The following is a 22,469-nucleotide window of genomic DNA, read 5'->3' as shown; positions in this document are numbered from 1 at the left end:
GTACTGTTACCTAAGTACTAGAAATTATATTCAATTAAATGAACTTATTTGATAACTTAAAAAATAACTAAGCAAGCAATTAACTTAATTTATATATTCAAGTATATATGCAATGTTTTTATATTCAATTTATATGATTAGGTACAGTCAGCTTGACTGAATCTCTTCCAACACCATGGACACTTATGAGGTCTTGGTTACTTATAGCGGCTGAATCTTTTCTCACATAATGGACACTCATGAGGTCTAGTGCTTGGATAAAGATTCTACTGCTGCCCTACAGTATTAATAAACTTACTGAGATATGAGGCGTTGCCTCGCTTTATAACCGACAGACAGACTTATAGGATATTAAAGTTATACAAGCATACAATTGGCCAATTTATACACTACTGTAATAACCTTCAATATACTTATCTGAAGCCGGGTGCCTGTCTGACAGTGTGCCAGACTGATAACTCTCTTGTCGCGAGTTTAGGCACGATATTTTATATCACAGCGTTGCTGTATGATGTACTAGTAGCGTTGCTACGTGATTTTTCTATAAATGCGTTGCAAAAGATGAGGGTTGATGGTGAAGGTGGAGCCAAGTCACTGTGTGCTCCACTCTACACTTATAGATATATATGTTCTAGGGTTTTCTTTGTAGATATTGTCCAGGTACTCCCCCAATTCTAGAGAGTATTCACTGGTGATAAAGATATTAGATAAGGTGTCCTGAGCCAAATAATGTTCGCTAAGGTACCCTCACACTTGTTCACTGTTTTGTCAACAAACCCGTAGTGCCACGAGGTGTCGTCACTTCTTGTTCACAAGATGCTCCTCCCTCTCCCTTCAGAGGTAGCTTTCAATGAATATTGATTGATTATTTTTACTGTCTAGACTTATGATTGAGATAAGATGTGATTATAATATAATTAGATATAGGATTTAAAGATTATTAGTAGTACTTGATAGTACCACTGATTCTTATTAAGGATTCGATTTATAATCCCTACCGGAAGCGATTAATGTTCCAATAGTTTTTTAATTAACAAATCCTTCTAGAAGCTTCTGGATCCTTGAGAGATCATGCACAAAGTCACGTAGGCATCTATAGGGCCCTATTGCGTACGTGATCATAGTGACATTGTCATCTAGGATCAAGCTGTATAATGAATCTATAATGATTCGGATTTGATTTTGATATGATTTGATACGATTTTGATATGATATAGATATGATACAGAAATAATATAGAAATTATACATTTCTTTGATGATAATATAGATAGGTGGGTAAAATTTCCCACACAAGGTCTAAAATCGAAGTCAAGAAATAAAGTTAAGTTCATAAATAGCCTTCTAATAGAATCAAACTCAATATTTGGTGCATTTACAGAAACCCACACAAAAGACCACATGGATAGTGAAATCTGGATCCCAAATTTTAATCTATTTAGATGTGACAGAGTAATTAGGTCAAATGGTCTAATTAAGTCAATTAGGTCTGTATATTAAAGATGAGCTGGCATGTACAGAGCTCCTGAACTCGACAAATGAGGTGGTAGAGGTACTTGGAATCAAGATAGAGAATATAAATCTAATTATTATTCTAATATACAAACCGCCAGATGCAACAGTTGAGGAATTCACTGAACAGGTCCACAAAATAGAGAATATTCTTAATAACCTAGCAAACCCAGTACCAGATATTATCTTCCTTGGAGACTTCAATCTACCCAGTTTACAATGGAGAGTAATAAACAATAACATTATAGCAGGAAATCAACCTGGAAATAACCAATCACAGGTCAGAGAACTACTGAAATTCTGTGACAAATTCTCGCTCAGTCATCAGATTACAGAACCGACTAGGAACAAGAACACGCTGGACCTCATATTCACAAACAATGATGAGCTAGTCATAGACATTACTGTCTCAGACACTACGTACTCTGACCACAAGCGCATTGAAGTGCAAACTAACATCAATAATGGTAGTAGGCCCAAGAGAAACAACAAGCAAGAAGGGCTATTCAGTAAATTCAATTTTAATAATAAAAGGATAGACTGCGAGAAAATAAACAGGGAACTTACAAACATTCGATGGGAAATGTTCTAAGTAATAAAAATCCTACACAAGGAATAGAAAAACTGACTTCTGAAGCCTATGAAGTCTGTCTGAAACATGTTCCTATGAAGAAAGCCAGAAAGAGGTTCAACGTAGAAAGAGAACGCAGACGACACTACAAAAGAAGAAAAAAGTTAATGGAAATGCTGAAGCAAACACGACTTTCCATACAAAGAAGGAATAATTTAAAAAGGTAGATTGAAGAAATCGAACAGATACTGAAGCATACATATTAGATTGAAGAAAGGCAACTAGAACAGAAAGCAATTCAAGAAATACAAAAATAAAAATATTCACACATGCTAAATCAAAAGCAAAAACCACTGCCAGTATTGGACCTATTCGTACTAGTGAAGGTTCATATACTGAGGATGACAAAGAAATTAGTGAAATCCTAAAAAAGCAGCATGAGGACATGTTTAGCATCCCGATACACAGCATGAAAGTGGAGGATTCGGACAACTTCTTTATGGGCGATATCCAAACCTCTATAAATATAACTGATATCAACACGAGCGTGGCAGATTTTGAAAGAGAAGTTGACAATATGCCCATGCATTCAGCCTCGGGTCCGAGGATACGAGAGGGTTGCCTCATCCTAAGGCAACCCTCTCGTATCCTCTCGGTTGCCTCCCTTGTATCGCTATACAAATTTTCCGAGCAAATCCTGCTCGTAACCCGAAAAACTCGTAATCAGGGGCGCTCGTAAGCCGAGGTACCACTGTATAGACTCAAATACAAGGCACAGCTTCGTATCATCCTTTGCAGATGACACAAAGATCAGCATGAAAATTACCTCTGCTGAAGATATTGAAAAACTTCAAGCAGATATTAATAAAGTTTTCGACTAGGCAGCAGAAAATTACATGTTTAACAGTGATAAATTCCAGGTACTCAGATACGGTAAAAATGAGAACCTTAAACATAATACAGGGTACAAAACGCAATCAAATTTGCCCATAGTAGGAAAGCAACATATAAAGGATTTGGGAATAATGATGTCTGACAACCTAAATTTTAGAGAGCAAAACCAAGCAAATATTGCAGCAACCAGGAAAATGATAGGATGGATTACGAGACCTTTCAAATCCAGGCATCCCATCACAATGGTTATACAGTATCCACTCAATTTAACGGCCTATATGGGGCTGTACCCTTGTCGTTATTTCCGGAGTTCTGGTATTTCCGAAGTTAAGATGTCGGTAATTTTTCAAGTAACATTCAGGTAGGATATACTTTATACTGTATAACAAGTGGACCACACAACAAGTGAAACATATAAACCAAACACCTCCTTCCCTCCCCACCCTCAATGTCTTCCATTCCCTCCCTCAATGTCTTCCATCCCCCTCCCTCATTATCTTCCATCCCCCTCCCTCAATGTCTTCCATCCCCTCCCTCAATGTCTTCCATCCCCCTCCCTCATTATCTTCCATCCCCTCCCTCATTATCTTCCATCCCCTCCCTCATTATCTTCCATCCCTCCCTCAATGTCTTCCATCCCCTCCCTCATTATCTTCCATCCCCTCCCTCAATGTCTTCCATCTCCTCCCTCATTATCTTCCATCCCCTCCCTCAATGCCTTCCATCCCCTCCCTCAATGCCTTCCATCCCCTCCCTCATTATCTTCCATCCCCTCCCTCACTGCGTTCCTCATAACATGAGAACAGCAGGCGATGGAGGAAGGAGCTACTAACAGGGTCGAGGGAGCTACTATAACGGGGTAGAGGCCTGGCTATAAGGACATCTGTCAGCGCCTGCTCGCAGATGCCAGCTGTGCATAATTCATAAATAAAAGTATATTTGTTTAATAAACAAATAGGAAACTATAAAACATGTTATTGATTAATAATGTATAGTTATATATGAAAATTAACATATTTTGGCATAAATATTTTACAACTAAGATTACAAAATTTAATACAGTATGGGGTGAGAGGTTTGGCACCATCGCCTTGGTCAGCAATTCTGCCCTCCACCTTCCTTACCACCACCACTCTCCCTGCCTCCCTCAACACCACCCCTCTCCCTACCTCCCTCAACACCACCCCTCTCCCTGCCTCCCTCAACACCACCCCTCTCCCTGCCTCCCTCAACACCACCCCTCTCCCTGCCTCCCTCAACACCACCCCTCTCCCTGCCTCCCTCAACACCACCCCTCTCCCTGCCTCCCTCAACACCACCCCTCTCCCTGCCTCCCTCAACACCACCACCAATACTCTCCCTACCACCCTCACCACCACCCCCAACACTCTCCCTGCCTCTCCCCCTCAATGCCTCCCTCCATCAATCACTGCCTCCCATCCCTCCCGCAAGGCCTTGGAGGTCGGTGGCCTGTTGCCACGTGAGGGGCCGCCGATGCCAAAACAAACTCAATACCGACCTTCGGTAATATCGACCGCCAGACTGGTATATGAGGGTCCAGATACCGATCTCCCAAACCGGTCGCTATTACCGGCAGATTGGTATAAAAGAGGCCATTAAATTGAGTGGATACTTTCTTTAAATCACTTGTGCTGTCCCGTCTTGAGTACTGCTCAGTACTCACTTCCCCATTTAGAGCAGGAGAGATTGTTGAGATAGAGGGAGTACAGAGAACATATATGGGATACGTATACGAGATAAAACATCTAAATTTTTGGGATTGTCTCAAAGCTCTCCGAATGTACTCGTTAGAAAGACAACGGGAGAGATATCAAATAATATACACGTGGAAAATACTGGAGGGCCAGGTCCCAAATCTGCACAGTAAAATAACAACATATTGGAGTGAACGATATGGAAGAAAATGCAGAATAGAACCAGTGAAGAGCAGGGGTGCCATAAGCACAGTTAGAGAGAACTGTATAAATATCAGAGGTCCACGGTTGTTCAACATACTCCTAGCGAGCATAAGAAATATTGCCGGAACAACAGTGGACATCTTCAAGAGGAAACTAGATAGTTTCCTCCAAGGAGTGCCGGACCAACCGGGCTGCGGTGGGTATGTGGGCCTGCGGGCCGTTGCTAGCAACAGCCTAGTGGACCAAACTCTCTCAAGTCTAGCCTGGGCTTGGCTGGGCTTTGGGAGTAGAAGAACTCCCAGAACCCCATCAACCAGGTATCATGAAGTCAGTGTGTTAATTCACTGACAGAGCACCGACCAAAGCCTCCCGCCCATATTAAAATTTATATCTTGGCTTTATGCCATTATATGTTGATTTTCGTCTCATTATTAGAGATCATTAATCATTAACATATTTTATTGCTTCCTGTTTATTAATTAAACAAATACATTTGTACTTATGAATTATGGACAGTTGAACTACTGACCTTTAACCCTTAAACTGCGCAACGCGCCTGCAGGCTCGCGTCTGGTTTGCGCAACGCGCCTCCAGGTATTTTGATTTTTCACGTTCCATTCAAAACTGGCGCGCGGTGACGCGGGTATGGTATGGGTGGGTGGGGGCCCCAGTGATCGTCCGCCATCTTAAAAAAAAATCCCAGCATGCCCTGCGGCCGTGGGGAGCCTCAGTTTCACAGCAGCAACCATGTCTGACGCATCCTCTACGAGCTCCCGCTCCACGGTGACCCGCGGTCATGGAAAACGACTCTCTGAGGAGGAAATACGCGATATTTTGTATGATGACGGTGCTCTGGATGATGACCTGGACTATGATCCAGATAAAGACCTAACTCAGAGATCTGATACGAGTGAGGAAGAGACAGAATTGGAAGATGTGGCGAGTGTGTGGGGTACTCGTGCCTCGCCCGGCCTGCCTCGCCGCCCTGGGTCAACACCGTTATCATCACCACCATCATGTATGTCCCCAGACGCTAGTAGTTTATTCAGTGATAGTACATGTGACGAATCTTTCTCGGGCTTCAGTGACATTGGCTCCGATACGAGTAGTGTGGACGACCCGAGTACGAGCAGTGGTGGTGTTACCAGGCGGGGTTTTGCTACCTCAGCAACACGCCGCGGCAGGCGGCAGCGTGCCTCACAGCATGTGGACAACGACAGTGGCCCCTCAACATCATTTATTCGTGGTAGGTGTACAGTACGTAAATCTGCCTCAGCGCCTAGCATACCCTCACGCAGCTCCAGCAGAAGCAGCGGACGACGTAGCCGTAGTTTTGGTGCTCGTGGTGGTGTTGGCCGTGGTGTTGGCGCCAACACCAAACCCCCTGGTGTACATGTGTGGGAGGATTGCACCACATTTGCCCCTCAAATACCAACATTTGATGATAGCGATTTTGGTGTTACACCATTATTCCCATATACTGGTGATGATATGGCACACATGGAATATTTTCAGGCATATTATGACAATGTATTCATGGCGCATCTTGTGACTGAGACAAACAGGTTCGCTCACAGCCTCATAGACGAAGGCATTTTACCTGCCTCACGGCTCACACGATGGAAGGACACGACAATCGACGAAATGTACGTGTTTCTGGCACTCACCATGATGATGAAGCACTCTGAGAAAGCTGTCATCCAGGAATATTGGAGCAAAGACAGCCTTGTTCCATCGCCTGTGTTCAACCGGTACATGTCGCGTGATAGGTATCTCTTGATTCTCAGGTGCCTGCATTTCGAGAATAATGCAAATGAGGACAGACACGACAGACTGTGGAAAGTACGGAAGATGTTCAGTGACATGAGAGGGAAGTTCAGGGATTATTTTGTACCTGGACAGAATGTGGTTATCGACGAGTCGCTTGTACTGTTCAAGGGGCGACTGGCATTCAAACAGTACATTCCATCAAAGCGGCACCGATTTGGACTGAAGTTTTTTGTGCTATGCGACTGTGAGACTGGTATTGTCTTGGACATGATATTATATTCTGGTACAGACGTCGACATACCGGCTCAAGATGAACACGGGTTCTCTGGCAGTGTTGTAAAGACCCTGATGGAACCGTTGCTGAACAAGGGGCATGTACTGTACACCGACAACTATTACACCAGCCCCTTATTGACCAGATACCTCCTTGCCCACAACACCGGCGTATGTGGCACTGTGAAGAGCCATAGGAAGGAAATGCCAGTGTTCGGTATAGCTATAGCCGTGGGCGAGTGCCAGCTGCGCAAGTGTGACAATACGCTGTCAGTGCGGTGGAAGGACAGACGCGAGGTGAATATGCTGAGTACGATTCACACCGGTGCCATGTTGGACAGCGGGAAAGTCCACTTTCAGACACGCAACACCGTGTATAAGCCAGACTGTGTCATAGACTATAACGTGAACATGCGCCTCGTCGATAAGTGTGACATGATGCTTGGTGGAGTAGAGTGCGTGCGCAAGTCTGTGAAGTGGACTAAAAAGTTCTTCTTCCACCTGATGGATGTTGCAGTGCTCAACTGCTTCAATATGTACTTAGTAAAATCTGGCAGGAGACCGTCTATACGTACATTCAGTGCTGGTGTTGTGTCACAGCTGCTAGTAAAGTATGGCAAGGAGGGTTCTGTTGTACCGCGCGGAGTGCAAGCAACAATGCCACATGCAGCTCCAGACAGATTGAGGGGTAATGAGAACTTCGGAGTACATATGCTCGAGTATATGCCAGGCACAGCATCACGGGAGAAGGGTAAACGTGCGTGTATAGTATGCAGGAACACTACCCGCAGAGAACAGAAACGAAGATGTATCAGCACCTGGTGCGTGGAGTGCAAGGTGCCACTCTGCCCCGTTGGCTGTTTCGCAGCATATCACACACTCGCGGAGTACTGAGTGTGTTTATGGTGTGTGTATATAGTGTGTGATACTGTACAGTGTGTATATAAAGTGTAAATATAAATTTATTTGGCATGATACATTGGAAATTGTGTAGGATAAGTGAAGTTGTTTGTGATGCACGTAACACAGTGTCTACGGACAGTACGGATGTTGTACTGCGATATTACAGTGTACGTGTTCATTATACATTGGATTGGCACATAAAAACAATGAAAATTTATTGGGAAATGTGCGCAATAAATGAACAAAAATATATTCGCGGCAACTCGCGCGCCCCGCCCCGAGCGCCCCACCGCCTCTGAGAGCTTACACCACGGGCGCACGGGGAATGATGACGTCACGCCCCAACTTCCGGACCCCATAGCACCCAAAGTAAGTACAATTTCGAATTTTTTTTTACATACCCATACTCAGGGAAGGGTTTTTGACACTTTAAAAAGAAAAAAGAATTTTTTCAAGAGAATTTATTTCCTGCGCACTGCGGGGGTGTCACATTTGGAGGCAACGCAGTTAAGGGGTTAAGCAGTGTGTGTGTATGGGATGTGGGGTGGGTGGGGGAGGTGTGTCGGTGGTGGGGGGAGGGACGGGCTCACTCAGATAACCCTATACTCATTACCGTTAGCCAGAATTGTTTCTTAAATTCTGGATGTACAGTACTGGACATGATCATATATATTTTTGGTTACAGATTTTGTTTAGCAATATTATTAGGATAATAAAAAGTTATAAAAATACTTGTTTCATGAATGCTTTATTGCATTAGATGGAAATTCTCCATGCTGGCAATCTACTGCCACCTACAGAATGATCTCTTGGGGAGGGAGGGAGGGAAGCAGTGAATGTGGGCAGGACAGAGGAAGTGAGCAGCAGTGAGGGGGTGACTCCTTCCCTTCCTGGTGGTGGTATACAACGAGTGTTAGGCCACTGATGCGGCCAAACACCCGCTGGTCCAGCTCCCATGGTCATTTTGGCCGGATGGTGAGATAACTTTATCCGGCCACGATTTTGACCTGATTAGGGCATTTTCCGGATGGTCAGATTCCGGATTAGCGAGTGTCTACAGTATTTGCCTGGTTATGCTCCCTAAACGTTTGGTTGTCGGACATCATTATTCCCAAATCCTTGACATGCTGCTTTTCTACTATAGGCAAATTTGATTGTATTTTGTACCCTGTATCATGTTTAAGATTCTCATTTTTACCGTACCTGAGTACAGTGGGGCCTCGATTTACGATGGTAATCCGTTCCCGGAGACGTATCGTAAGTCGAAATATCGTAAATCGAAATATCGTATGTCGAAATATCGTAAATCGAAATATCGTAAGTCGAAACAATTTTTCCCATAAGAAATAAAGATAATTGAATTAATCTGTTCCTCACTCCCAAAAATATTAACTTAAAAAAACATTTTATACTGAATACAATTTTTCTGGGGGGAGCCCCGTCGGCTCCCCGGAGCTATCCCAGGCTGATATGCTAATGTCAGACTTTGGCATCAGTCATGTGTATGGAGTTCTTAGGCCTACCGGGGACCATGGCCAGAACCGGGCCCCCTCAGAGAGGCAAGGGGAGCAATGGCCTATAGAAGCCCCCGTGTGGTTGGAAGCATTCTATGTCTGCCATCGACCGGAACAGGCACCCAGAAAGGTAAGCGCCTCAAAACAAACCCCTATTCTGGTTAAAATTGCTACCAAAAACCGAACTAGTGGATAGAACTCCCCAACCGAAAACAAGCAAACTAGTGTGACGTCACACACCGCCGCGCCGCTGTCTGCGCAGCTCCCCGCTCCCCGGGAGGGGGAAGGGGGAGCCCCAGACCCCCCGCGCCGGCTACCCACACCTCAGTTCTTGAGGCTGGATGTCAAAAACGCGAAAAACCGCCGACCGGAGGGAGGAGGGATGCCGGGGAGCCTCTGGGACTCACCCAGAAAATGGCGTTTCATTACATTCAACGCTGGTTTTCTGGGGGGAGCCCCGTCAGCTCCCCGGAGCTAACTACCCACAGACAGAAAAAAAGAGGGACTTACCCGGGAGGCGGTCGTCGCTCACTCCTCAACTCGAAGCCGAGACAACTGGCTGCAACCGCCGACCCAAAGCAACACAGGCCCGACGAGGCCCAGGGACATTCACAAGGTAACGAGCAGCCAGGACCCTGTTCGACCGCCAAAATCCCCGCGCCCGAATATCAGACTAAGACATATTCCCAAAGACGGCAGCAAGAGCCGCGAACTTACGAACGTCATGGGCACGGGGATAGACCGCAGGCTGGCTGGACTTAATAACCCTGCGGACGACCTGAGAGACCCGAACCCGCGAACAGGGAAGAAGGGAAACCGGATCAACCCACAGCGCGTCCCCGGACACAGAAGCTGTGGCGCGCAAATAACGGCGAAGCGCCGCAACCGGACACAAAACATGATGCACCCCCGGCCTGACCAACCAAGTCAGCACCGCCTGCCGAAACGTTAGGCGGGAAGTAAAAAGCGCGACACCGTATCCCACAGGAGTGGCACGAAGAGCCCAAACAATGCTGACGATGCACGCACCAGACCCAGAGGCGGCCCCGAGCGCCACCACATCCAACTCGAGCCAATCCAAAGACAGCTTGAGGATAGATAAGAAACGCAGGGCCGAAGCCAACAGGCCACGGGTACGCAAATCCTCCGCGACGAAGGCAGCCGAAAGAGAAGGAACCTGCACTTGGAGCTGCATCATGCCCACAACCCGCAGAAGGGCAGGGGCAAACAACATGCAATGAGATGCCCTAATGGCCCCCCAGGAAAAACATGCAACACCTTCAGAACCTCCCTCCACTTGAGCCTCCCTTCACTCGAGCGAGAGGGAGCAACTGAACGAGCGCCAACGAAAAGAGCGGGTATTCTGCTAACCAGGACGTTACAACGAACCCAGAACGGATACGATGATCCATACACGAAGGAACGTCCATCACGAAACAAAAAGTGGGTTCAGGCAGGAGGGGAGCCGCACCACAAGGGATTCCCGCACCACAGAAGAAGAGAACTCCTCTCTCTGTAACACCAACCCCATGCTCGGAGAGTAGAAAAACCCAGGTGGGGTCCAACCGGCCCCTAGTCCCCCAAGCGTCTCCCCCCGCCCAAGGAACCTCACCCCGAGGCCCCAGGGCCGAGCTGTGTCCCCAAAGCCCTGACCTCAGAAGAAAAAGCCACCCCGAAGGGGGACATGCCCAGAAACTGCCCGAGTCTTAACACCAACAAGACCCTGCCCCGCCCCCAGAACCCATGGAAGGGCTGGAGTCGGAAGCCAACGAGAACTGGACCCACAAAATGGGAAGACGGCAGGAAGGAGCGCAACCGGTGATCGTCACCCTAAGACAAGGGGACAGAGCAACCAGCAACCTCGCACGAAGCGAGAGGGAGCATAGAGGTCACATTCATCGGACGACGAAGCCCCTGCAGGGTTTCCCAAGGTCCCTAAGCCCTGGTAACACACTAAGGGTAGCCCAAGCACGGTACTGCGAACCAGCGCCCAAAACTACCAAACAAACTCATAAAGCTGAACCCCCGGGATGTGTCCACTCACGGGGGGAGTGAACGGTACGGAAGAAAATGCAGAATAGAACCAGTGAAGAGCAGAGGTGCCATAGGCACAATCAGAGAACACTGTATAAACATCAGATGTCCGCGGTTGTTCAACGTCCTACCAGCGAGCATCAGAAATATTGCCGGAACAACCGTGGACATCTTCAACAGAAAACTAGATTGTTTTCTTCAAGGAGTGCCGGACCAACCGGGCGGTGATGGGTATGTGGGCCTACGGGCCGCTCCAAGCAACAGCCTGGTGGACCAAACTCTCACAAGTCTTCTACTCCCCGGGCTTGGGGAGTAGAAGAACTCCCAGAACCCCATCAAGCAGGTATCAAGCAGGGGGCCAAGCAGGAGGTTCCACCAAAACACAAATATATAACTAAGGGGAACCCGAGGAAACGGAGGGCGACCAAAGGCAGAACCCTCCATCTGGCAGGAAAAAAAAATAACATGAGGACAACGTTTCCTGGCGGAACAGAGCTGGCCGCTATAACGTGATAACTAGCTGTGCAGTACCGTGCACCCCTACCAGTGACGAAAACTACCTCCTACCCAGAGGCAAACAAGGGCAGCAAGACCCGAGCTGACTCCAAGGGCGGCCAAGTACTGAGCAGTAAAAAGCACAGTGGAGGTATACCCCAAGGTGACTTGTGGAAGGTTTGCCTCAATCCCCAAGGGCAGTACTTACTGGGCACATAGGGAAGGTAACCTTAGGGGACGCCTGAGCAGGGTGCGGAGTGTCACAGGCCCCGGAGCAGAGCGCGGTGTCACAGGCCCCGGAGCAGAGCGCGGTGTCACAGGCCCCGGAGCAAGGCACAGTGTCGGGGACGCCGCAGCAGAGTGTGGTCCCTGGCAAAGGGAAACAAACAAAACAAGGCCCCATAATCTGTTTGTATTACAAATGGGCTACCTGTAAGCATGGGGAATCGGGAAGAACAAATGGAACATGTACATACGATCACCCTAGAAAGTGCAGAAACCTCCTCAATACAGGTAAATGTACCAAAAGCTGTGAATTCTTTCACCCAGAAATTTGCAAGAACTCTTTGGACAGGAAAGAGTGCTTCAATGCTGAATGTCCAGCTTTTCATATAAGAGGTACCAGGCGAATAAAACCGACAGACTACCACTATGAAAACAGCCACTACTCCATCGACCGGGATAATTTTTTAGCAAGAGGAGGAGGAGAAGAATGGCTAAAACTGACCAGACTCTACCACCAACTCGGTCAAATGCTACAGAGGACGCAAACACAGTGGCCTCCTTACCAGAGCCTCAGATATTAACACCAAGTAAAGCATCCAGCACTTCCACTAACACGATAACATCATTTATATTTGCCAACATCCAGGGTATAAAAACACGCAAATCCAACAAAGTTCACTTTATAGATGGTCTCCTTCATGAGGCAAATGCAGTGTTTGCAGCCCTAACGGAAACTCACACAAAGGACTACCTTGATGGTGAAATATGGATCTCGGAGTACAATCTCTTCAGATGTGATAGGAAACACCGGCTTCAGGGTGGGGTCAGCCTCTACATCAAAGACACACTCATCTGTACTGAGCTGCTAAACACCTCAAATGATATGGTGGAAGTGCTGATAGTCAAAATAGAGATCCTAAATGTAGTTGTTGTCCTTGTATATAAGTCACCGGAGGCAAACCCTCAGCAGTTTAAAGACCAACTAATGAAAATAGAACACTGCTTGGAAAACCTCACAAATCCAGCTCCGAACATCATCCTGCTTGGGGACTTCAACCTACGGCACCTGAAATGGAAGCACCTGGCTAATACAGTAACATCAGAAAGAATAGGGGGCCTCGTAGCCTGGTGGATAGCGCGCAGGACTCGTAATTCTGTGGCGCGGGTTCGATTCCCGCACGAGGCAGAAACAAATGGGCAAAGTTTCTTTCACCCTGAATGCCCCTGTTACCTAGCAGTAAATAGGTACCTGGGAGTTAGTCAGCTGTCACGGGCTGCTTTCTGGGGGTGGAGGCCTGGTCGAGGACCGGGCCGCGGGGACACTAAAGAAAAGCCCTGAAATCATCTCAAGATAACCTCAAGAATACCAGGAAGTAGCCTAAATGAACAGGCACATGCAAATGACCTGCTACGGATATGCGATAGGTTTGCCTTAAACCAGCAAATAGTAGAACCAACTAGGAAGGAGAACACGCTGGACCTCATTTTCACTAATAATGATAAGTTGATCGGGAACATAATGATTACAAATACCTGTTATTCAGATCACAACTTAATTGAAGTTCTGACAACCATGAGGAATGGACCTTTAAAACCAGTCCAGATTCCCGGTGGAGGAGATTTCAGCAAATTCAACTTCAATAATAAACAGATAAACTGGGAGCAAATAAACCAGGACTTCACAGAAATAAACTGAGAAGAACAGCTAGAAAATGCAAACCTGAACCAGTGCCTGGAAAAAATAAGCTCAGTAGCACTAGAAATATGTTCAAACCGCATACCCCTAAGAAAAAAGAGAAAGAGATGCAGATTGGAACGGGAACATCGTTCCCTATATCTTGATCTTGAGGTTATCTTGAGATGATTTCGGGGCTTTTTAGTGTCCCCGCGGCCAGGTCCTCGACCAGGCCTCCACCCCCAGGAAGCAGCCCGTGACAGCTGACTAACTCCCAGGTACCTATTTACTGCTAGGTAACAGGGGCATTCAGGGTGAAAGAAACTTTGCCCATTTGTTTCTGCCTCGTGAGGGAATTGAACCCGCGCCACAGAATTACAAGTCCTGCGCGCTATCCACCAGGCTACGAGGCCCCATATAGGCGAAGAAAACGAATCGCGGAACAACTTGAGTCGCACCCTATCTCAAGAACGGCGAAGAAGGTTAGGTAGAGAAATAGAAACAATTGAACTCAAGCTACAAGAATCATACAAAACCCAGGAGAGGCAAAGAGAGCAAAAGGCCATCAGTGAAATAGAGAGAAATCCGAAATATTTTTTCTCCTATGCAAAATCAAGATCAAAAACCACATCTAGTATCGGGCCCCTGCGAAAGGGAGATGGAACTTTCACCGATGACAACAAAGAAATGAGCGAGTTACTGAGGAAGCAGTACGACTCTGTTTTCAGCGAGCCATTAAATGCACTAAAGATTGATAACCCAAATGAATTTTTCATGGATACGATACCAACATCAAATCATATATCAAACGTCGTCCTAGTCCCACTAGATTTTGAAGAAGCCATAAACAGTGTGCCTATGCACTCTGCACCAGGCCCGGATTCTTGGAACTCCATATTCATCAAGAAGTGTAAAAAACCACTATCGCAGGCCCTTCACATTGTGTGGAGACAAAGCCTAGATACTGGTGTTATCCCTGACATACTAAAAACAGCAGAGATAGCACCACTCCATAAAGGAGGAAATAAGGCAGAGGCAAAAAATTACAGACCGATAGCACTAACATCGCACATCATAAAAATTTTTGAGAGAGTGCTAAGAAGTAAGATCACAAAATACATGGAATCACAGCATCTCCATAACCCCGGACAACATGGTTTCAGAACACGGCGCTCTTGCCTGTCGCAGTTGCAGGACCACTATGATATGGCATTAGATGCTATAGAAGACAAACAAAACGCTGATGTAATTTACACAGATTTCGCGAAAGCTTTTGATAAATGTGACCATGGTGTTATTGCACATAAAATGCGTTCAAAAGGAATTACCGGGAAAATAGGCAGATGGATCTACAATTTCCTGACTAACAGAGCCCAATGTGTAATAGTCAACAAAATAAAATCCAGCCCATCAACCGTGAAGAGCTCAGTCCCCCAAGGTACTGTGCTTGCTCCAGTACTTTTTCTCATCCTCATATCGGACATAGACAAGAACACAACCTATAGCACTGTATCATCCTTTGCAGATGACACTAGGATTTTCATGAGAGTTGGCAACATAGAGGACACGGCAAACCTCCAATCAGATGTAGATCAGGTCTTTCTATGGGCTACAGAAAATAATAGGGTGTTTAACAAGTTCCAGCTCATGCGCTACGGAAAAATTGAAAATATAAAAACAGAAACCACGTACAAAACTCGGGCAAATCATAACAAAGAACGAAAAGGCAATGTAAAGGATCTGGGTGTACTCATGTCGGAAGACCTTACCTTTAAAGAACACAATAAAGTAGCCATCACAACTGCAAGAAAAATGACAGGTTGGATAACAAGAACTTTTCACACTAGAGATGCTATACCGATGATGATACATTTCAAAACGCTTGTGCTCTCTAGAGTGGAGTACTGCTGCACAATGACAGCCCCTTTCAAAGCTGGAGAAATTGCTGACCTGGAGAGTGTGCAGAGATCCTTTACTGCTAGAATCCACTCAGTAAAACATCTAAATTACTGGGACCGACTAAAGAGCCTAAATCTGTACTCCCTTGAGCGCAGGCGGGAGAGATACATAATAATTTACACATGGAAAATAATTGAGGGGCTGGTCCCAAACCTGCACACAGAAATAACATCACATGAGACCAGAAGACATGGCAGGATGTGCAGAATACCCCCGTTGAAAAGCAGAGGTGCAACAGGTACTCTGAGAGAGAACTCTATCAACATCAGAGGCCCGAGACTGTTCAACACGCTTCCACTACACATAAGGGGCATAACTGGCCGACCCCTCACAGCGTTCAAGAGAGAACTGGATAAGCACCTCCAAAGGATACCTGATCAACCAGGCTGTGAGTCATACGTCAGGCTGCGAGCAGCCGCATCTAACAGCCTGGTTGATCAGTCCAGCAACCAGGAGGCCTGGTCGACGACCGGGCCGCGGGGACACTAAGCCCCGGAAGCATCTCAAGGTAACCTCAAGGTAGGCACATGCAGCCGGAGTACCGTAGAATATTACCCATGGCTTGCACACCCCCTGTAGAGACAGCCCATGCCACAAGGCACAGGAACTGAGAACAAAAACTGGAGCCAGAGGCACCCATCTAGCCAGTATTCACATCAGCCAAGAACTGCTGGTTGGATCTCCGGTGCAGGGGTCTGGGGCTCCCCCCTTCCCCGTCATGGGGAGTGGGGGGGGGTGCAGACGGCGGCGCGGGGATGTGATGACGTCACGCTAATTGCTAGTTTTTCTTTTCGGGAATTCTGTCCACTTGTTTGGCTTTCGGTAGCAATTTTTACCCAGTATAGGGATTTATTTTGGGATGCTAACCTCTCTGGATGACATACCTGGTCGATGGCAGACATAGAATACTTCTAACCACACCGTGGTTTCTATAGGCCATTGCTCCTCACACCTCGCAGAGGGGGCCAAGTTCTGGCTTATGGTCCCCGGTAGGAAGAACTCCATGCACTTTGGCTGAAGCCAGAAAGCTAATATAGGGGTACCTCTGTCTAAGAGTTTAATCCGTTCCTGGAGACAGCTCGTATTCCGAAAACTCGTAAACCGAAACTAATTTCTCCATAAGAAATAATGGGAAATGAATTAATCCGTTCCTGACTGCCCAAAAACCTCACTTCAAACTAAATTTTATACCTAATTCATCGAAATCTACACTTCAAAACTATGTTCAAGTTATTACCCTTGCTGATGACTGCTGTTGGCATATGGAAGATGGTGAGGAGGGAGGAGGAGAGGTGTTACTGTTTGGAAGGGGAGTCCCTTTCCATTATAACATCAGGCAGTGAGGACCTCTCTGGAGTGCATTCTCTGGCATGTTTTGCCTGCATACCACTAGGTCCTGGTTGTGACTCACTGCTCGATTTTCTCACAACAAAGCGGTCCATTGATGACTGGTTTTTTTCCCCTTCTTCGCAAGATGTTTCTGTAGAGGCATTCATTGTCAGTGAAAAGATTAATGCAACAGCCTACTACAGTTTTCTCTGGGTGAGTCATTTCAATAAAAGTTTGCATTTCTTCCCACATCTGACACCACTTCTTAATGGGTGTAGAAGGCACATTCGCTGCTGCCTCATCCTCCTCCACTGGAGAAACATCCTCAGCTGTGTCATCTTGCTGTTCCTTTTGAAGGGCTTGGAGTTCTTCGGTGGTCAGTTCTTCATTGTGTTCTTCCACCAACTCCTCCATCATCACCATCCAATTCCAAGCCCATTTGCCGGCCCAGAGTAACGATTTCCTCAACAATAGGCACATCATTTACAGGCTCAAATCCCTCAAAGTCTAGTTCTGTCACACATTCAGGCCACAATTTTCTCCAGCCAGAGATCAGGGTTCTTTGAGTCACTTCTTGCCAGGCTTTGTCAACGAGTTTTAAAGCACTACAAATGTTAAAGTGGTCTTTCCAGAACTCTTTGAGGGTGAGTTTTGTGGCTTCAGTCACTTCAAAACATTTCCGGAAAAATACCCTTTCATAAAGTTTCTTAAAATTCGCTATGATTTTCTGGTCCATAGGCTGAATTAGAGGAGTGGTGTTAGGAGGAAGGAACTTTACTGTGAGAAAATTACTGTATCTGTGCAACAATTCATCTTCCAAGCCTGGAGGATGAGCAGGAGCATTGTCGAGGAGAAGCACGGCTTTGAGTGGCAAATGTTTCTCCTGCAGATATTTTTCTATGGCAGGGCACAGCACTTCATTCACCCACTCCGAAAAAATAAGCCTAGTCACCCATGCTTTTATATTAGCCTTCCACATCACACATAAATGGGTTTTCTGCACTTTATATTGTTTGAAAACCCTTGGATTTTCAGAATGATACACTAGCAAGGGTTTAATTTTCAAATCGCCTCTCGCATTTGAGCACAGCACAAGCATAAACCTATCTTTCATAGGCTTGTGTCCGGGCAATGATTTTTCCTCCTTGGTAATGTATATCCTCTTAGGCAATCTTTTCCAGAACAGTCCTGTCTCATCACAATTAAAAACTTGTTGCGGTAGGTATCCCTCAGCCTCTGCAAACTCTTTTAAGTTCTTCAATAAATCTTTCAGCTGCTGGTTTGTCTGAGCTGGCAGCCTCCCCATGCCTCGCAACACTGTGAATACCACTTCTTTTTCTAAATTTTTCAAACCATCCCCTGCTTGCCTTAAAGTTTATCGTATCTGCACTCGTTCCAGGGGTTTTCTTTACAAGATCTTCGTGCAATACCCTGGCTTTCTCACAAATGATGGCCTCTGAAACACTATCACCCGCTAACTCCTTGTTGTGTATTCAAATTAGTAACAACTTTTCCACTTCCTCAAGTATTTGTGGTCTTTGTTTTGTGATTGTTCTTATGCCTTTTGCCACTTTAGCACTCATAATGTCCTTTTTCTTGCCAAGTATAGTGCATATTGTTGACGTGGCTTTGTTGTACTGCCTACAAAGTTAAACAACACGTGTACCATTTTCATACTTCCGAATGATCTCTTGTTTTTCATCAATTGTCATCCTCACATGCGCTTTCTTGCCTTGATCCTTACCACTGGCTTTCTTGGGACCCATGGTGAGATGTATAATAACAACTTTTATAGTCAAATGGCCAAAAATCCAACAAAACACTGAAAATCCTGGTGAAGAATTCAGGCGGGATAGTCACTGGCAGCGAGGCACTGGTAAACTGACGGGTGATTGCCGTGTCACCATGCACTAGGTCAGCCTGTACGCGTATCAACACCCTCGTCTTCCAAGGCAACGCTCGAATTCCGATGTAAATTTTCCGAGCAAATCCTGCTTGTATTCCGAACAATTCATATACAGGGACACTTGTATTCCGAGGTACCACTGTAGTTACATATCAGCCTTGATAGCTCCGGGCAGCCGACGGGGCTTCCCCCAGAAAAGAATTTTTTGGGAACAAATTATTTTCAGCACACAAGTTTGTCATATTTAAAGGCCGAGCAGTTCAATGGTTAAGCATTTCCGTTATTTTTTTTCCCCCTTCTCCTGTACATTCGTCTGCATTCTCTTTCTAGCGTGGTCCTCTTTCAGACCCTCCTCACAGGCACGTGTTTTCACGCAGATCTTAAATGTTTCAGCTGTCAGTTGAGCTATCCCCTGTGTGGGAGTTTTGTCGCTTAAGACTGTCTCCTATTGAATGTTTGTAAGGTCTGTATTTATTTTTTTCCCAGTTTATTGTTGAAATTGAATTGATTGAATACCCCTTCTCGCTTGTTGGTTCTCTTGGACCTACTACCATTATTAATGTTAGTTTGTACTTCAATGAGCTTATGGTCTGAGTATGTAGTATCTGAGATTGTAATGTCTCTGATTAGTTCATCACTGTTTGTGAATAACAGGTCTAGTGTGTTTTCGTTTCTAGTTGGTTCTGTAATCTGTTGATTGACTGAGAATTTGTTACAGAATCTCAAAAGTTCTCTGACCTGTGGTTGATTATTTCCAGGGTGGTTCCCTGCTATGATATTTTTGTTTGCCATTCTCCATCTTAGACTTGGCAAATTGAAATTGAAATTATGTATGTCTTGTATCTTCCAGGTTTCAGTTGGACCTTCACAGTCGTCATCAGCATCTGATAAAGCTTCTAGAGCAGAAGGTGATGCCACAGAGGTGTTCTCCCCACCCCCAAGAATCAATGCAGGAATGGCAATAAAGCGTGGAGTTCTCTATCTCTATGGTGGCATGTACGAGGACGGAGATAAACAGCTCACTCTGAACGATTTTTACTCATTAGGTAAGTAAAGAACCCTTGTAGGTCGTGTAGGTATGTTCAGTATGTGTTAGCTTTCAGTTAGTGGCAAGGAAAGTGTAGTATGTCTAACATCTGTAGTGTTATAGATACAATACTGATCTCAAGTTCAGGTGTTAGAACTGGTAGAACGGTAAATAAGTAGTACTTGACTTGATAAGATATACAGAGCACCACTTGGTTTCCGAACCCCTTGGGGACGAGACCCGTCGATTAACATGTAAGTTCATAAACGAGAAATAGAGGGAAAAAATAAACTAGAAATGTAAAAAGAAATTTTTCCAACAAATTTATAAAAAAAAAAAAACTAGGGGAAAAAATCGACAGGTTCATAACGTAAATGCGATCGTATTTTGTTTGTACTCTCCAATAAGTGAAGTACAAACCGCCTTATAAAAGTCCTTAATTGTTCCTAGCTGATTATTAAGACATCTGGCAAACATCCTCTGGATGTTTCCTGCCTGCCAGCCCTCCAGCCAGCCTGCCAGCCTGCCAGCCTGCCAGCCAGGCTGCTAGCCTGCAGGAACATCCTGCCAGCCTGCAGGAACATCCTGCCAGCCTGCAGGAACATCTTGCCAGCCAGCCTGCCTCCCTCCCATCATGCTAACGGGTCAAGTGTGTTAGGCTTATCTTCAGGAGTGAGCCGGTCTCTTCCCCCCCCCCACCACCACCGACCACCCCCCCCCCCCTTACATCTCATACTCTCTCTCAAAGGTCACACGGTTCAACCGCGTGACTCCTTCCCTCCCTGCTTGCCAACCTGCCTCCCTCGCTGCCTGCCATCCAGCCTGCCTCCCTCTCTGTCTGTCTGCCTGCCTGCCTGCCTGCCTGCCAGCCTGCCAGCCTGCCTGCCAGCCTGCCTGCCAGCCTGCCTGCCTGCCTGCCAGCCAGCCAGCCAGCCAGCCAGCCAGCCAGCCAGCCAGCCAGCCAGCCAGCCTGCCAGCCTGCCTGCCTGCCTGCCTGCCTGCCTGCCTGCCTGCCAGCCTGCCTGTCTGCCAGCCTGCCTGTCTGCCAGCCTGCCCGCCAGCCTGCCTGCCCGCCTGCCCGCCCGCCAGCCAGCCAGTCAGCCAGCCAGCCAGCCAGCCAGCCAGCCAGCCAGCCTGCCTGCCTGCCTGCCTGCCTGCCTGCCTGCCTGCCTGCCTGCCTGCCTGCCTGCCTGCCTGCCTGCCCGCCCGCCCGCCCGCCCGCCCGCCTGCCCGCCCGCCTGCCCGCCCGCCTGCCCGCCTGCCTGCCTGCCCGCCTGCCTGCCCGCCTGCCTGCCCGCCTGCCCGCCTGCCCGCCTGCCTGCCCGCCTGCCCGCCAGCCTACCTGCCAGCCTGTCTGCCTGTCTGCCTGCCTTTCCCTCCCATCCTCCCTCACTACTTCCCTCCCTTCCTGCCTACCTCCTAGCATCTCTCCCCACCTCCCCCTCCCTCCTAGCATCTCACCCTCCCTCCCTCTCTCACTGATTCTCCCCCCTCTATCATACTGCCTCCCACCTAAGTTCTCCCATCCATCCACCCACCAGTACTGATGCAATGCGTGCATTTGGAGCCGACATGGTGCACAGATGTTTCTTGATTGTGCACATATATAAAACAAAAGCACAGAATGAACATTCCAGCCTTATGACAATTCAAAATAATATGAATAATAGGCTGTGAATCTGTGAAGTCACAGTGGGCAAACTGGACCATCTCCCACCCACCACCACAGGCCGGCGTGACGCTTGGTGGACCCCTTCCTACTCGAACTTCGTTCGGGTAGCATGACTCCCCAACCCCAATCGGGAAACTGGAAGTTTCGGATAACTAAAGTTTGGAAACAAAGTGGTGCTCTGTAACAAAAATATATATACAAAGAATATGTCTTAGTAACATGGCTGATGCGAGTAACCCAATTCACACATAAAATGAGATGAAAGTGAGAATGTTTCAATCCATCTTGGACCCTTATCACGTCATGCCTTCATAAGGGTCTAGAATGGACCAAAGTGCCATAACTTTCATTTCATTTGTGTGGTTTGGGTTATTAAAGAATATAAACATTCTCCATATAAAAATATATTCAAAATCTAACTAGTTAATGATGGATTCTTGAAACCTATAAGATGACTACAGATTGTGAAAGTGTAAAGTGGAGCTGTGTTCGCCTATCAGTGACTACTGGAGGGAGTGGTTTCCAGCTTTTTGGAAATTTCAAATTTTTCCAGCAAAATCCAGGTTTCTAGGGGGGGGGGCCTTTGGCTCCCTGGAGCTTATCCAGGCTGATATGCTAATGTCAGACTTTGGCATCAGTCATGTGTATGGAGTTCTGTTGGCTTCCGGGGACCATGAGCCAGAACCTGGTCCCCTCAGAGAGGCAAGGGGAGCAATGGCTTATAGAAACCTCCGTATGGTTGGAAGGATTCTAAGTCTGCCATCGACCAGGTCAGGCACCCAGAAAGGTAAG

At 46.6% G+C, this 22,469-nt stretch overlaps 1 protein-coding gene across 2 annotated transcripts in view; it reads left to right on the top strand.

Annotated features, from left to right (window-relative positions):
* Nucleotides 1-22,469, top strand: part of LOC123762687 (kelch domain-containing protein 4) — a 154,145-nt gene that overhangs the window by 118,573 nt on the left and 13,103 nt on the right. For both annotated transcript variants that reach the window (XM_069339975.1, XM_045749377.2), the window contains one exon: nucleotides 19,829-20,024. In XM_069339975.1, the coding sequence (XP_069196076.1) occupies nucleotides 19,829-20,024 (196 nt within the window). The remainder of the gene's footprint in view (nucleotides 1-19,828; nucleotides 20,025-22,469) is intronic.

Source organism: Procambarus clarkii, chromosome 5, assembly GCF_040958095.1.
Source record: "Procambarus clarkii isolate CNS0578487 chromosome 5, FALCON_Pclarkii_2.0, whole genome shotgun sequence".
Lineage (NCBI taxonomy): Eukaryota > Metazoa > Arthropoda > Malacostraca > Decapoda > Cambaridae > Procambarus > Procambarus clarkii.
This window is presented reverse-complemented; position numbering and strand designations above follow the sequence as displayed.